This window comes from Juglans regia, chromosome 1 (genome assembly GCF_001411555.2).
Source record: "Juglans regia cultivar Chandler chromosome 1, Walnut 2.0, whole genome shotgun sequence".
In the NCBI taxonomy this organism is placed as follows: Eukaryota; Viridiplantae; Streptophyta; class Magnoliopsida; order Fagales; family Juglandaceae; genus Juglans; species Juglans regia.
Genome location: NC_049901.1, coordinates 12171709 through 12187641, shown reverse-complemented (window position 1 = coordinate 12187641; position 15933 = coordinate 12171709). Strand labels below are relative to the sequence as shown.

General features: G+C 35.8%; 2 protein-coding genes across 2 annotated transcripts; both read left to right on the top strand.

Moving 5' to 3' along the window:
• The first annotated feature begins 6763 nt into the window (after positions 1-6763).
• LOC118348310 (secreted RxLR effector protein 161-like) lies at positions 6764-9222 on the top strand. The gene is made up of 2 exons (XM_035689790.1): positions 6764-7351; positions 9085-9222. Exons 1-2 carry the CDS (start codon positions 6764-6766, stop codon positions 9220-9222), a joined length of 726 nt encoding a protein of 241 aa, XP_035545683.1.
• Positions 9223-9321: 99 nt separating this feature from the next.
• Positions 9322-9846, top strand: LOC118348309. Its single transcript, XM_035689786.1, has one exon. The coding sequence runs from the start codon at positions 9322-9324 to the stop codon at positions 9844-9846; it is 525 nt and encodes a 174-aa protein (XP_035545679.1).
• The last annotated feature ends 6087 nt before the right edge of the window (positions 9847-15933 follow it).

The following is a 15933-nucleotide window of genomic DNA, read 5'->3' as shown; positions in this document are numbered from 1 at the left end:
CATGCTTAGAGACAAAATGAATTCAGTCAGTGTCAGGCTCACTGGGCTAGCTAGAGCGAGCTTTTAAATCGATGATTTAATCATGTTTGATGCAACTGCTCGATGTTAAGGTGGGCAGCCCAATTGTCTAATTATTTTGTTCAACAATATGAATAATTTGATCAGCTCACATGACGACACGCTATAAGAAAAAAGAAACACATCCATAAAGAAGAAGGAAAACATTGGCATAGAATACGGGCATACATGCATGCAGGAGATCATGATATATCCTCTTTACATTTTAGAAATTAGAGGCAGAAACTAAGATATATATATATATATATATATATATATATATATATGTATGTATATATATGGCCATCAACGTAAGATAAAGTCATTTCTGGCCAGCAAAAAAAAAAAAAAGTGACAGTTTTGATTGTGTATTATGGGCAGCACAATTTAACGCAATGCAACGATAACACAAATCTTTGGCAATATCCATTTAATCCAAATAACATATTTTTTGTTGAATTTCCGTAGTGAAAAAGACTCACCTCCTCTATATGTATAATTAAACAATATTTCGTACTTGTGTATTATGGTTTTATATAAATAATAATAATAATAATAGCTGTCTACTCTTTCTCCGTCACCTTTTTGTTATAAATTATGTTTTGCATTTTCGAGGTATAATTAAATATATCAACAATGTCATGAATTAGGTTAGAGCTGCTGATTCCTGTTGCGTTAAAAATTGTCCAAAAACAAGTGGAATTGCTGCATGCTCCTGGAGATCAGCAGTGATAAAAAAAAAGTGATCAGATCGAACACTTTCATGCAGCTCTTCAAACTTTTAGTACAAAGTGTTAGTGGGAACCATTAGAGGAAGATAGAGATCAACCTCAAAAGCATAATCTTCATCAATTAGAAAACCTATAAATTATTATTATATGAGCCTATAACTTGAGCAATGTGCGAACTTTTATTTCTATTAAATTTTATAAATCTAAATAGTTATTATATATAATCACTACTATAACTACTAAAAAAATGTATATGAAATACATATAAAATAGAAAATGCCTATATAAAAGAGTTAATTTTACCAATAAATATTTCATGGAAAATGTATATGGAGAATTCCTATATAAAATGTATATGGAGAATGCCTGATTGCCGATCGGCATCTTTTTTCTGCACCAACTTACGTTGCACCGACGCTGTCGGAGATTCAAGCACATTAAAATTAATTTTTTCTTTAATATCTATTTTATTTAAACAAAATGGAAGAGTGTCAAACAATATATTTAAAAATTACATCTAGTACTAATAAATAATTATTTTTACTTATTTTATTTCTCAAAATGATAGTGAAACTGCTGGTCTTGAAGTTTCCATGAGCCAGTCCTCTGCAATCTCTTTGATGAGTTTGAATAGTAGACTCCAAGGGAGAACACCCAGTCCATGCACCCAACGATCTAGGCTTCCATTTGAACGTAGTTAAACACAATGATCATCTTGTATTTCTTGCAACACCATCTATGAATAGAGTCAAACCCATGCCAAGTGTGTTTTATTTTTCATTTGGGCCTAACTCATTCGGTCCCCAGCCCAACCCGTAAGCCTTCAACCCAGCCCACTAAATCTGCCCAAACGACGTCATTTGGTCCAGCCCATAGGGCTTCTTCATCTCTTCTTTTCTTCTCTTGCGTGCCGTTGCTTCTCCACCTCCTTTCCGTTTCAGTTTTCATCCCCTTCTTCAATCCGTGCGGCTGCTGCTTCTCTTCTTCTCCTTCTTCATTTTATGTCGCTTCTTTCCTCTATTTTTCATTGGGCTGCCGTCTGCTGCGTTCCTTCTTCCTCTCCATCTTATTTTCGGTTCTTCCCCTCTGCAAGTCAGCGAACGCCACCACTCATTCCTCCATTTTCGGTTGGTAATGGTTCCATTTCCATCTCTTTAATTTTTTGTTTCTCTTTTGCTGTAAAATCGTAAAGATCTCTTCCTCTTTAGCATTTATTTTTCATATGTTTTTCTCTCTATTTGCAGGTTTGTCCATATGAGCCTTCATTGTTGTTCTTTCTCTTAATTTTTCATTATGAATCTGGGAGGATTCATCAATTCTCTGTAAGGCTCGCCTCGAAGCCAAGCGCAATGATTTCAGGTATTGACTCGAGAACTGCTTCATCGCCACACGAGACCAATTAGGGAGTGTTCCTCTATGCAGAACACCTCTAAAATCACTTCCCAAGGCTTTTGATTTGCCAAAACGCCGCGTGGGTTTGAAAACTTTGACAATCGTGTACCGGCAAGGCTTTTTTGGTGATGTGGGCTTCTGCTTCTTGTCAGCTAGAAGAATCAATGACTTAGTGCGCTCCCTGCGCATATTGTTGCAATAGAAAGATATCAAAGCCGAAGTACAAAGTCCAAGAACAACAACAAAGATTATGAAGCTACTCGGTGGGGCTCTGTAACCACTATCAGTATATTTGGAGACTTGGCGAGCCACATTTCTATGGCAAATTCTTTCGGAAGGCTTCCGCAGCAAAGCTTGAGTCGTAGATGAGAAGTTCCAAGACAAAACGCTATAAACTTTTGTTGACTTCCCTACGGAGGCTGAGAACCTGACGAACATGTATTCTTGAAGGAAATGTGAGAGATCTAGCGGAAAAGATAAAATTGGTTCCGATGACATAGAGTGTCCATCCAATCCAAGATGGACGTCGATTCGAGATGGCTTAGAGTGTTTCCCACACGACCGTCTCTCTTTGTTCTGCTTCCGTCTATTTTATTTCTCTTCAATCTTCATCCACGAGATCTGGCCGAGTTATCTCCAAATATATGCGAGAACTTACCATTGCAACTTACCTCTTGACTTTGCATTCAAAGCGTCGGTTCCATGAATGAAACATGATAACCCTGCTTTTGGACACATGACAAACCATTGCACGGTTTGGAAAACCACCGCTTCACTGGTTGAATTTAATTGTTTGTTGGTTTGTGGTGTAAGTTGGCTTTGCAGATAGTCCGAAAATTATGAACTGAATGCCAAGTCAGCAATTAAAATTTGACTTTTATATAATTAAATAGTGTTAGAAGTGTGTCAACCATTTTCTTGTTGAATAAAAGCACATGACAGCTCATGTGGAAAGGGAAGGACTCTGGTTTTAGACTACTAAGGTGAAACAAAAGTTATTCTGTTAAGTATAACTTCTACTAAGTCATACTTTGTAATCTATAAATAGAGGCCTTCATTTGTAATTTAGGTGGAATGAATATACTAGAGAAAATATAGAAGAGTGTAGAGAGAATAATTCTTGAGTTAGAAAGCTCCAAGAATTGAGAGGTGTATTCAAGAGAGATTGTTCTTGTAAACTCATCACTATATTTTGATCATAAATGAAAGAAGAAAGTCTCTTGACTGTTGCTGCCGTGGATGTAGATTACTAGGATCAAACCACGTAATTCCCTTGTGTTCTTGTATTCTTGTACATTCTATTTTCTGCATAAATTTTTTACTTGTAAGATTCTTGTGAAATCTTGGCAAAACTTGGCCAAAGCAATTCTGTTATGGTATAAGGCAGAGAAGACAGAATTCCAACAAGTGGCATCAAGAGCCAGGTTTGTTGTTGAGAAATTCACTAGAAAGAATGATTTTGGTCTGTGGAGGATTAAGATGAAAGCACTACTAGTTCAACAGGGCCTTCAAGATGCACTTCTTGGTGAAAAGAACCTGAATTCTTTATCAAAAAAGGAGAAATTACAAGTCTTGCAGAAGGCTCACAGTACCATCATCTTGTTCCTTGGTGACAAAGTATTAAGGAAAGTTGCCAAAGAAGATACTGCAGCAGGAGTTTGGCTAAAACTAGAAAGCTTATACATGACTAAATCCTTGGCAAATCGACTCCACAGTCCACAAGAAGACCAAGCTCTATACTTTCAAAATGACTCCAGGTATGTCTATGGAAGAACATCTTGATGAGTTTAACAAGATCATCTTGGACCTTGCAAACATAGACATAGAAATTGAGGATGAGGATCAAGCTATTCTACTTTTAAGTTCTTTAGATTCTTCTTATGCAAACCTTAAAGAAACCATGATGTATGGAAGAGAGAGTTTGTCTTTAGAAGAGGTTCAATCTGTATTGCACTCGAGGGAACTACACAAAAAGGCAGAGATCAAAACTGAAACTGGAGAAAGTTTGATAGTTAGGGACAGACCAGAAAAGCAAAACCATAAATGGAAGAATAAAAAGGAAAGATCAAAGGAAAGATCACAATCAAAAGGGAAGAAATTAAAATGCTTCACATGCCATAAAGAAGGACACTTCAAGAGGGATTGCCCAGAAAGACAACAAAATATGGGAAATAAGTCTAAGGAAGATGGAAATGCAGCAGTGGTACTGGATGGGTATGATAGTGCAGAGGTCTTGAATGTTTCAGAAGTTGACTCAGGAAAGGAATGGATCCTAGACTCAGGATGTTCATTCCACATGTGCCCCTCTAGATCATGGTTTGAAACATTCACATATTTGAATGAAGGACATGTAATTCTTGGTAACAATAAAACATGTAAGATTTTGGGAATTGGGACTGTTAGGCTAAAAATGTTTGATGGTATGGAAAGGATATTACAAGAAGTAAGATACATACCTGAACTAAAGAGAAATCTAATTTCTCTGGGAATGCTTGATAAATCTGGCTATATTTTCAAGTCAGAATCTGGAACACTGAGAGTTTCCAATGGTTCTTTGATTGTAATGAAGGGGATTATAAGAAATGGGTTGTACATGCTGATAGGCAAGACTATCATTGGTGAGGCCTCACCTGTGCAAAACATAAAAGAAGACAAGGTTAGACTATGGCACTTGAGACTGGGAAACATTAGTCAAAAGGGTCTTCAAGAACTACAAAAACAAGGCCTACTCGAGGAAGAAAGGTTGGGAGAACTACCATTTTTGTGAGGATTGTATTTTTGGAAAGGCAACAAGAGTTAGTTTCAAACCAGCAGTACACCAAACCAAACAAACTTTGGATTACATTCACTCAGATCTTTGGGGGCCAGCAAGGGTCAACTCACATGGTGGGGCAAGGTATTTCTTATCCATTATTGATGATTACTCAAGGAATGTATGGTTATATGTTCTGAAAAATAAAAGTGATACTTTTGCCAAGTTCAAAGAATGGAAAACTCTAGTTGAAAACCAGGTTGGCAGGAAAATTAAAAGGTTAAGGACAGATAATGGCCTAGAATATCTATCCAATGATTTTAATAATTTCTGTAAAAGGGAGGGCATAGCTAGGCATAAAACTGTGAGGGAAACACCTCAACAAAATGGTTTGGCTGAAAAAATGAACAGAACCATTTTGGAGAAAGTGAGGTATATGTTGTCAACCTCAAGATTACCAAAATCATGGGTTGAGGCTGCCACCACAACAGTTCACTTGATAAATAGATGTCCCTCCTCAGCTTTAAACTTTAAAACACCACAAGAGATGTGGTCTGGAAAACCATCTAGGTATTACCATCTAAGAGTTTTTGGATGTGTAGCCTATGCACATACTAAAACTGAAAAGTTAGAACCTAGAGCACTTAAGTGCATTTTTGTGGGATACCCAGATTGTGTTAAAGGCTATAAGCTATGGATAGATGAACCTAGGATACATAAATGTATCATTAGTAGAGTTGTGACCTTCAACGAGGGGCAAATGGCTAGACATAAAATTGAACCAGAAAATTTAGGACAACAACCTACCAATACTCATATACAACTTGAGGTGGAGAAATCAATAGAATCTCCATGTCATCAGGATAATAGAATAAAAGTTGAGAGTATAAGCACAGACCATAAAACTCAAGGTGGGGAGAACTCTTACAATCTGGCAAGAGACAGAGAAAGAAGAGTTATAAGACCACCTCAGAGGTATGGGCAAGCTGAACTTACAGCTTTTGCGTTAACTGTTGCTGATGATATAATTGAGTTAGAACCAAGGTCTTTTAAATAGGCCATGGTTAGTAAAGAGGTTGAAAAATGGAAGCTTGCAATGCAAGAAGAAATGGATTCTTTAAACAAAAACCAAACATGGAAAATGGTTCCAAAACCAGAAAAACAGAAACTTATTAGATCCAAATGGATCTTTAAAAGGAAAGAAGGCATACCAGGGGTTGAGCTACCTAGGTACAAGGCTAGGTTGGTAGCAAAGAGGTTTACACAGAGAGAGGGTGTGGATTATAATGAGATTTTTTCTCCTGTGGTTAAACACAGTTAAATAAGACTGTTACTTTCTTTTGTTGCTCATCAAGACATGCATTTAGAACAACTAGATGTGAAGACAGCTTTCTTGCATGGAGAACTTGAAGAAGTCATATACATGCAACCACCCGAAGGCTTCACAACTGAAACCACTAAGAGTCAAGTGTGTTTACTAAAAAAATCACTGTATGGACTTAAACAGTCTCCTAGACAGTGGTATAAAAGGTTTGACTCCCATATGATTAATATTGGTTTCAATAGAAGCAATTATGATAGTTGTGTATATTACAAGCAAATTGAAGAAACTCCAATTTATCTACTGTTTTATGTAGATGATATATTAATTGCTTGTAAGGATAAAATTCAGATTGATTTAGTAAAATGCATACTAAAATCAGAATTTGAAATGAAAGAACTTGGCCTTGCAAAAATAATTTTGGGAATGGAGATAGTAAGGGAAAGGAATAAAAGGCTTCTCTACCTATCTCAAAAGGCATATATTTCCAAAATTTTAACTAGATTTGGTATGGATCAGCTGAAAACAATTAGTACCCCAATAGGGCAGCACTCAAAACTTTCAGTCACTCAAGCTCCAGAAACTGAAGAAGATAAGGAATTTATGCAGAAAATACCATATGCTAGCATGGTGGGAAGCATCATGTATGCCATGGTTTGCTCTAGACCACATCTGACCTATGCTGTCAGCTTAGTCAGTAGGTTTATGAGCAATCCAAGAAAACCACATTGGCATGCTATCAAATGGGTATTTCAATACCTTTCTGGTTCAAGGAGTCTGGGAGTGAAGTTTGGTAAAAATGTGAAAAGAGGAAGTGAGCTAGAAGGTTTTGTTGATTCAGATTATGTAGGTAATATTGACACAAGAAAGTCTTTGACTGGTTTTGTGTTCACTACCTTTGGAGGTGCCATCAGCTGGAAGGCAAATCTTCAGCCAGTAGTTGCCTTGTCAACAACTGAGGCAGAATATATTGCAATGACTGAAGCAATAAAGGAAGCTATATGGTTGAAGGGTATATCACACGAATTAGGTATGTATGAGGGGAATATCACAGTTCACTGTGATAACCAGAGCACAATTCATCTTGCCAAAAATCAGGTATACCATGAAAGATCAAAACATATAGACATTAAGCTACACTTTGTAAGGGACATCATTTCAGCTCGAGAGATTGGAGTAGAAAAAATTCCAACATAAGAAAATCCATCTGATATGATGACTAAGACACTGCCAACAATCAAGTTCAGACATTGTCTGGACTTGATCAATATGGGAAATTGCTAAGCTCTTAAGGGGGATCCTGCAGCAATAGTCAATGAGGAAGGAGACAGCTTGGAAGGTCAAAAATGCTTGCCAAGGTGGAGAATTGTTAGAAGTGTGTCAACCATTTTCTTGTTGAATAAAAGCACATGACAGCTCATGTGGAAAGGGAAGGACTCAGGTTTTAGACTACTAAGGTGAAACAAAAGTTATTCTGTTAAGTATAACTTCTACTAAGTCATACTTTGTAATCTATAAATAGAGGCCTTCATTTGTAATTTAGGTGGAATGAATATACTAGAGAAAATACAGAAGAGTGTAGAGAGAATAATTCTTGAGTTAGAAAGCTCCAAGAATTGAGAGGTGTATTCAAGAGAGATTGTTCTTGTAAACTCATCACTATATTTTGATCATAAATGAAAGAAGAAAGTCTCTTGACTGTTGCTGCCATGGATGTAGATCACTAGGATCGAACCACGTAATTCCCTTGTGTTCTTGTATTCTTGTACATTCTATTTTCAGCATTAAATTGTTTACTTGTAAGATTCTTGTGAAATCTTGGCAAAACTTGGCCAAAGCAATTCTGTTCTAGTATAAGGCAGAGAAGACAGAATTGAAGTACTGGGTAGTTTTTACTACCATTCCCCGTCCGGAATGATAAAAGTTGTGATAGGTCTAGAAGATCACCCACATGGTGAAATGCAAAAGGACTACAGTACCCCCAACTAGTGAGGGGGTACCAAAGAACAATGAGAGCTCGTCAGAACCCTCCTTGTTGGATAGGATACAAAATGCCGACCTACTCATTTATGAGGCACTGCAGCTCATTGATGAGCTGAAGAGATTAAGGAATCGGGATAAGAATCGATTTTTGGAGAAAAGGAAAAAGCCCGACTAGTTGTGAAAAAAAAAAAAAAGGAAGAAGAGGGACTGTTTTCCTGTACTAGGAAATATGTTTTGGATTTTCTAGTGAATTAAGCCATTTTTGTGATTGATCCCTTTGTTTTGGGGAAAAAGGTTTTGTTGCTCACCCATGTTTTGGGAGACAATGAACATATCTTTCATTGGGTACTTTTGATATGAATGTGTTGTTAAAGGCAATGTTTGGGTTATGCTTAGTCTTACGGTACCATGTGCTAAGGCAATTGCTTTAGGCGTTGCCTAATTTCATATAAACTTTACATTTTTCGTTGCATTAATTATTGCATACTGCTAGTATATATAGGAGCATTGCATCTTATCTGTCATGTACGACGGGTATGTAGTCATGTGTTGCATATCCCGTGTCAGTCACCGTCCAATCCCAAGCGGGGGCTGGGGCGCCATAGAGCATGGTATCAGAGTCATTACGTCTCTGAGGAAACCCACACAATGTCCTAAGAATACATGGTACCACCAACTAGATTTGAGATATGTAGTTATAGGCTTTGATCTTATAGCTATAGGCTTGAATCATGGAGGAAGTGAAAATAGAAGGAAGATACGCCTGTAGAGTCGTGAATGCAGGTTGAAGAAAGATAGTCTTTCTCTAAGAATGAGACTGACCTACGCTGGTTTTTGTACATATCAAGAGAGAGAAAGAACCATGGTACGAAACCGATGTGAGGATACTTCTTCGAGATGTAGAGACCAGGAGGCTGGAAACCCTCCACTGGGGACAAGCAATAGGGGAAGCTATTTGCCAGATAACTGAGGTAGTGCGCAATTAGATAGCGTCACAAGGGCAAAATGTTAGGCAAAGACCGCCCAGATGAGGAAATCAAGGATGTCCGTATGAGAAATTTTTAGTTTATAGATACCCTAATTTTATGGGAACAGAAAGACCTTTGAGGGCCAATAAGTGGCTGGTGGACTTGAAGAGAACCTTCGACATTAGTGGATGCACGGAGGAACAAAAGGTCCAATATGCCACACACATGCTACAAGGAGAAGCCGGTATATGGTGGGACACTAAACAACAGTTGCTCATTCGAGAGTTAGGCGATCTAGCTGCACTCACTTGGGATCGATTTAAGACTGACTTCGATAATCGTTTCTTTCTGGAGATAGCAAAGCAGCAGAAAGCCCTAGATTTTGCGAACTTGACCCAAGGTAACATGACGGTTGATCAATATGCTACTCGTTTTATGGAATTGAGAAGATTCGCACCTCATCTGATCGGTATAGAGAAGATACAAGCGAAGAAGTTTCAAGATGGTTTGCAACCCCGTATTCGAAACCAAGTAGCTTGCCTGCAAATAGAGAATTTCCAAGAACTGATCAATTTGGCTTTTATAGTAGAAGCGGAACAACGAAGACTGATTGCTCAGGCCCAAGTGGATCGGAAAATATGATTGCTTTATTCTCCTGGAGGAAGTATGGAGAAAAGGAAGGTCATTGCTACTCTAAACAAAGGAAAATGTGCCGTAGTCGAGAACTCAGCACCCGTCACTCCACCACCCTGTCAACGATGTGGAAAAAGGCACAACGAAGAGTGTTGACTGGCTACGGGAGCTTGCTTCAGATGTGGTCAGACCACATGATCCGGAATCGTCCTCAGAACATGCCTAGAGGAGCAATAACGCCAGATGGTAGAGTAAAGACCCCTATGAAGTCTAAGGTCTATACCATTACACCGGGAGAAGTAGACCTGGAAGCCTATTCCAAGGCTAGCTACCATTGAAGCAGTCGTTCATCTACAAAAGGGTTTGTCAAACACTTGTCCACCTATGAGTGTGTCTATATATATATATATATATATATATATATATATATATATATATATATATATATATATACTAGTAGTAATGAAACGTCCAAGGGACGCTTGCCCAGTGGAGAGAAAATACATATGGTAATTATATATATATAAACTATATATAGATAGAAATAAAAATAACACAATTGCATTATAAAAAAAAAAATTATATTTTCTCACAAATTTATAAATCATATAGCAAAAAAAGGTTATAACCTAATTGCAAAAAAAAAAAAAAAAAAAAAATGTCAAAGAGAATAAATAATATATGCAACAACCACAGTAATATATATGCAAAAGAAGCTTGATATAAGTTTACAAAATGTAGTTTGGTTTAAGTTTTAAACAATAACTAAAGTTTATACTACAACCATAGTAACTAACATACCTCTTTCTCTTTTGCAGAACTAATTAATAAGATATTAAAATTTTTAATGGAATTGTTGGTTCATCTGGTCTATATCTACACGAAGTTCAATTATCCATTATTTTTCTGAGATTTCTTTCGTCATACTTTTTAAGAATGGCAAATGCTCCTGCAAAAAAACCAATCATTTGATAAAACCAATCATTTGAAGTGAAAAGGTTTTAAAAATGTAATGTTATGTTACCTTGCCAGTATAATTCATGAAATGAATTGCTGAATAATCCAACGCTTTTTCTGCAATTTTGCCAAATACTACTACAACTAGCTGTCATGTACCATCATTACCATCATTAACTTCAACATATGCTCGACAACTATCATCAACAAAAATATAGTTATCTGTTAGAATGTATAGAAAATATATGTTAAGTTTTTTAAACAAGTGATGTGAACTGAATGTTTAGAAAAAAAAGGTACATATCGTGGTTGTGCAATGCTCATATGCTTACAATGATAACATGAAAATTTTTCATTGTAATCATAGTTTGTTCCTTTATTACATCTAATGCAAGACATATGAAAAAAGATTTGCTGGAGATCAAGCACATTTATCTTGCCTTTCGCCCAAAATTTTGGTTTCTGTATGATATTTATGACAAGTATTAAAATAATTGTGTTGTAATAATTAATAATTAATAATTTTTTGTTAAGAATATAATTTACTATTCTAGGTTGTGAAGCCTTGAGAAGTTCTCCAACATCAGAAATGTTTATTAATTTTCATAACAGAATGACATGTTATTTTTTATTTCATTGTAAGAACCACACAACAATCATAACATACAAATCAAAGAAAGCAAAAAACAGTAACACAGCTACAAATGATACAGCAAAAAAAAAAAACCCCTTACAACAATAAAAAAGCAAAGAATCACATAATAAAAAGAAAAAAAAGGCCACATTATTATAAAAGAACACCACATCATACCTGGAAAAAAAAGTTAACAAAAAATTCTATCTATACCATAAAAAATCAACTGCACAGCAAAAAAAGGCCAGAAAAAATGTATTTGTTGACAAATTTCAAACTCTTAATCACTCCTAAAACTATAAATAAATTAATAATCATATGTTATAATGAAATTTAAAAATACGTGAAATAAGTACAAAACAAAAAATTTGAGAAAGACAAACATTAAAATAAAACTCCACTGTCAATGCTATTGTTAGAAACTTCTTGCCAAAAACAAATCAATATTAAACACTTAACATAAATTTCCTAGAAAGGCCAAATCAAAGCTTAAATTGAGAAAGTCAAGAGATACCAACCTGAAATAAAAAGTCCAAACCACTTAGTCACCATAACATCAAAAGAAGACAATAAGAAAATAATTTACAAGTTATCTTCTATACTAAAGTAAAAATAAAGGCAGGAGGAAAAGAATAAACAACCAACAATGAAACGAGAGAGAACATGGAAGGCAAAAAAAAAGGAGGGAAAAAAAAAAAAAAAAAAGAGCAAAACCTGCAGCCCCCTTGACATTTGTATAGTAAAAACACCAAATCATCCCTATGTAAACGGACATAAAAGAAAAATATAAAATGATAGAAAAGACGAAACACCCAAAAAATGGATGGAATGCATGGAGGACGACAATCTTACTATTCACCTCTATCGCCACATATTTATTCACCATAGAACATATATTACATACCAAATCTTGAAACATACAAACGAAGAAATAAACCCAAATCTTACACTGTTAATAGAAAACAAACAGAAATACATGTATGTTGAACACCACACATGATAAAGACTGAACTATAAGAAAAGAAAAAATAGATTATACCAACAAAAACCAACTTCACAGCAGAAAAGCAAATACAAGATTACATGTGTAAATCATTGAACAAAAAATAAAAACCAACACTACATTATGAAAAAAAAATACAACACTGGATCATAAGAAAAATTATATTTTCTTACAAGTCTATAGATCACAGATAATGAACAACCAAATACAAACTCTACAATATTGTATTATAAAAAAGATTATATAATAAAGCCATGACTAATTTGAAAAAAAAAAATTATGTTTTTTAGAACAAACAAAATCACAGCACAAACCAATGTAACAGACCTAACCAATTCACATATTCACACAAAACAACAAGCAAATAGCATGCAAATCGCAACAATACTAAATAAAAGCATTCCTTAGCTACAAGGAACCATTCACATCGAATGGCTGCAAAACCGCACCCGAACCCCGGTTGCCTTTTGTGGAAAGTACCACAAACTGCAATATGGTCATCCAGGAGAGGATTACCCTGCTATATCGATGAGATCTCATTAAAAAGACCAAACCATCCCTATGTAAACAAACAAAAGTAAAACATTAAATGATAGAAAAGTCAAAAACCCAAAAAAAAAAAAAAAAAACATGTAGCCCCTCTAAAAACGCCAAATTATCCCTATATAAACAGAAAAATAGAACAATGCATCATACCTGAAAAAATAAACTCCACACAACTCAATCTCTATAGAACAAATTTAAAAAAATTTGATCACAGAACCAAAAACAAAAACTGGATCATTATGTAGATGTAAATCAAAGAACCAAACAGAAAATGTTTGGTAGAGCATCCAAACCCACAATCTTTGTTATAAACAAAATACCTTAAAATAAAGGCAGGAGGAAAAGAAAAATACAAAAAACAGGCAACATGCAAACCCCTAAAAAAAAAAAAAAAAAACTCATGGAAACCCATGAAAAAAAGACATTCTCAAAAAGATAAAAAAAAAATACACATCCTAAAACTCAAAAAATACAAGACTCCGAAGACCAACAAACACTTAAAAGCATAAAAAAAACAACATAAAAAAATATTTTTTTACCAAAAAATGGCAAAAACCGAGAGAATCCAAACCCACAATATACAAAATACCCAACATTGGATTATGAAAACACAAACAAACATACCAGATGAAAATACCGCACAAAAAATATAGGGACTCACATGAAGCTGGTGCCAAAAAAAAAAAAAAAATCCCAACCTTGCAGAGAGAAGAGATTGTGCAAAAAAAAAAAAAACACAATTTTTTACCAAAAAATACGACCAAACAACCTGGAAGAAAACAATGAAAAAAAATCTCAACCATGCAGAGAACAAAACCGAAGAGATGATGAAAAAAAAATTAGCAAAAAATGCAAAACAAATATACTAACCCAGATCATGCAATAAATGCCACAAAAAATGCGAACCAACAGCAGGAGCAAAAAAAACAACAGCACAAGGGGGAAAAAACCAAAAAAATCCAAAACAACCCCAACGTTACAGAGAACAAAAATGCAAACCAACTGCACGAGGGGGAAAAATAAAAACAAATACAATTTTTTACCAAAAATGTGACCAAACAACCTGGACGAAAACCAAAAAAAAAAAACCAAACCTTCCAGAGAACAAACCTGAAGAGACTGTGGGAAAAACAAATTGACAAAAAATGCACAAAAAAAACATGAAAACTCAGATCATACAAAAAATGCAACAAAAAATGCAAACCAACAATACAAGGGAAAAAAACCCCCACAAAACAACCCAAACAAAAAAGAAAAAATGCAACCAAAAATGCGAACCAACGGCAAGAGTGAAAAAAAACCCACAAAACAACCTGAACGAAAACGGGAGAAAAAAAACCCAACCTTGCAGAGAACAAACCTGAAGAGAAACCACAGAAGTTAAGACACAGAGAAGGAAGAAGACAAAAATAAACGGCCAATAGAGAAACCGACAGAAAACGGAAGAAGAAAGAAGAAAGAGAAAGTGTAATGGTCCTTGTAAATCAGTGTAACTTGTGGAATCTATTGTAATGTAAAGAGGATTGGGAATTGTTGTAATGTAATAAGGATTGCTGTAAAATGAAATAAAGTGATTTGCAAAAGAAATAGTAGACGCAGGGAAAGTGTTTGATAAAGAGTCTCATAGACTCATATGCTTTGATAAGGGAAACTTTGAGGGTTTCCAACCTCCATACACAGATCAGTTCTTCACAAGACTCTAGAATACCTCTCCCTCCCTTCAATCCCTTCTCATATGCTCATGCAGAATAACAAACCATACAAATAAAAGGCTGACACGTATACCTCTAGCAATTGACTATTACAAAGAGACAAAATAAAATAATAAGCTAAAATTCTCTCAGGATGCCAAACGCTGCGTATAGCACCGACTATTGAAGCTGTGCGTTTAATCTCATTTCTCCAAAAGGTGCGCTGCATCAGGTTCCTAACAATCTTCTCCCCTTAAAAGAACCTTATCCTCAAGGTGTGTGTAAAGGGCTAGAATCTTCTCAACTACTTTCTTCTACCGAAAGACCAACCCATTTCATCAATGTAGTTTACCATAATAATAGCTGCGTCTTTCAATATGTGCACAGTGACCTTGGTGATGGTGGATCCAAGATGGCAAGGTGCTCCCACAAGTTTCAGCTCATTAGGAAGTGTCTTCACAGCATCCAACTAAGGTGGATCCAAGATGGCAAGTTGCTCCCACAAGTTTCAGCTCATTAGGAAGTGCCTTCACAGCATCCAAGAACCATGGCAACTTCTCATTTCTGATGCCAAATTTAGAGTTTTTATTCCCAGTAGCAACATAAGGAATGGACCTGGGGTCCACGTCTTAGTTGATCCGAAGTAAAATATCAACCTTCTTGTCCACTATTCTTGCGACTGCTACAATATTCTTCAAGTCAAATTCACTTTCAATTAACAAAGATACCTTTTTCGGCAACTGAGACTAATTCCTCTTTTCTATTGCCAATATACACTTTACTAAGATTTCTACAAAGATTTACTGAGTTTATATTTTTCCCATGTATTGAAGCAGTAACTAGAACTCCTCTCCCCCTCAAAAGACTCTTGTCCACAAGGTTAATAGCGGTGGCGCAAACATTAACTACCTTGTCCTTAAAGCTGAGAGGATTCTCTGAGATAGCTACAAACATGGATTCTTCTCCTTCAATTCTAAGTGCAGGATCAGAGAAATATAGCCCTTCTTTTCCAGTGACAGTCATATATTTTCCATCCAGAAGCCAATGCTCCACAAGGTAACAAAGGACTGCGGGTGTTCCTCCAATCTTGTATACATCCTCCATGACATATTTGCTACTAGGCTTAAGATCTACCAGAAATGGAACCTCATCGCTGACCTTTGGAAAATCGTCATGAGTTAGTTCTAGACCAACAGACCTTGCAATAGAAATCAAGTGTAATACAACATGTGTAGAGCCACTTAGTGCCATGACAATAACCATCA

Coding starts and splice junctions, on each gene's coding strand:
- LOC118348309 (XM_035689786.1), top strand. CDS start 9,322: ATGGGAACAGAAAGACCTTTGAGGGCCAATAAGTGGCTGGTGGACTTG.
- LOC118348310 (XM_035689790.1), top strand. CDS start 6,764: ATGGATCAGCTGAAAACAATTAGTACCCCAATAGGGCAGCACTCAAAA. Junction 7,352..9,084: donor TTCATCTTGCCAAAAATCAG/GTATACCATGAA, acceptor GTACATATCAAG/AGAGAGAAAGAACCATGGTA.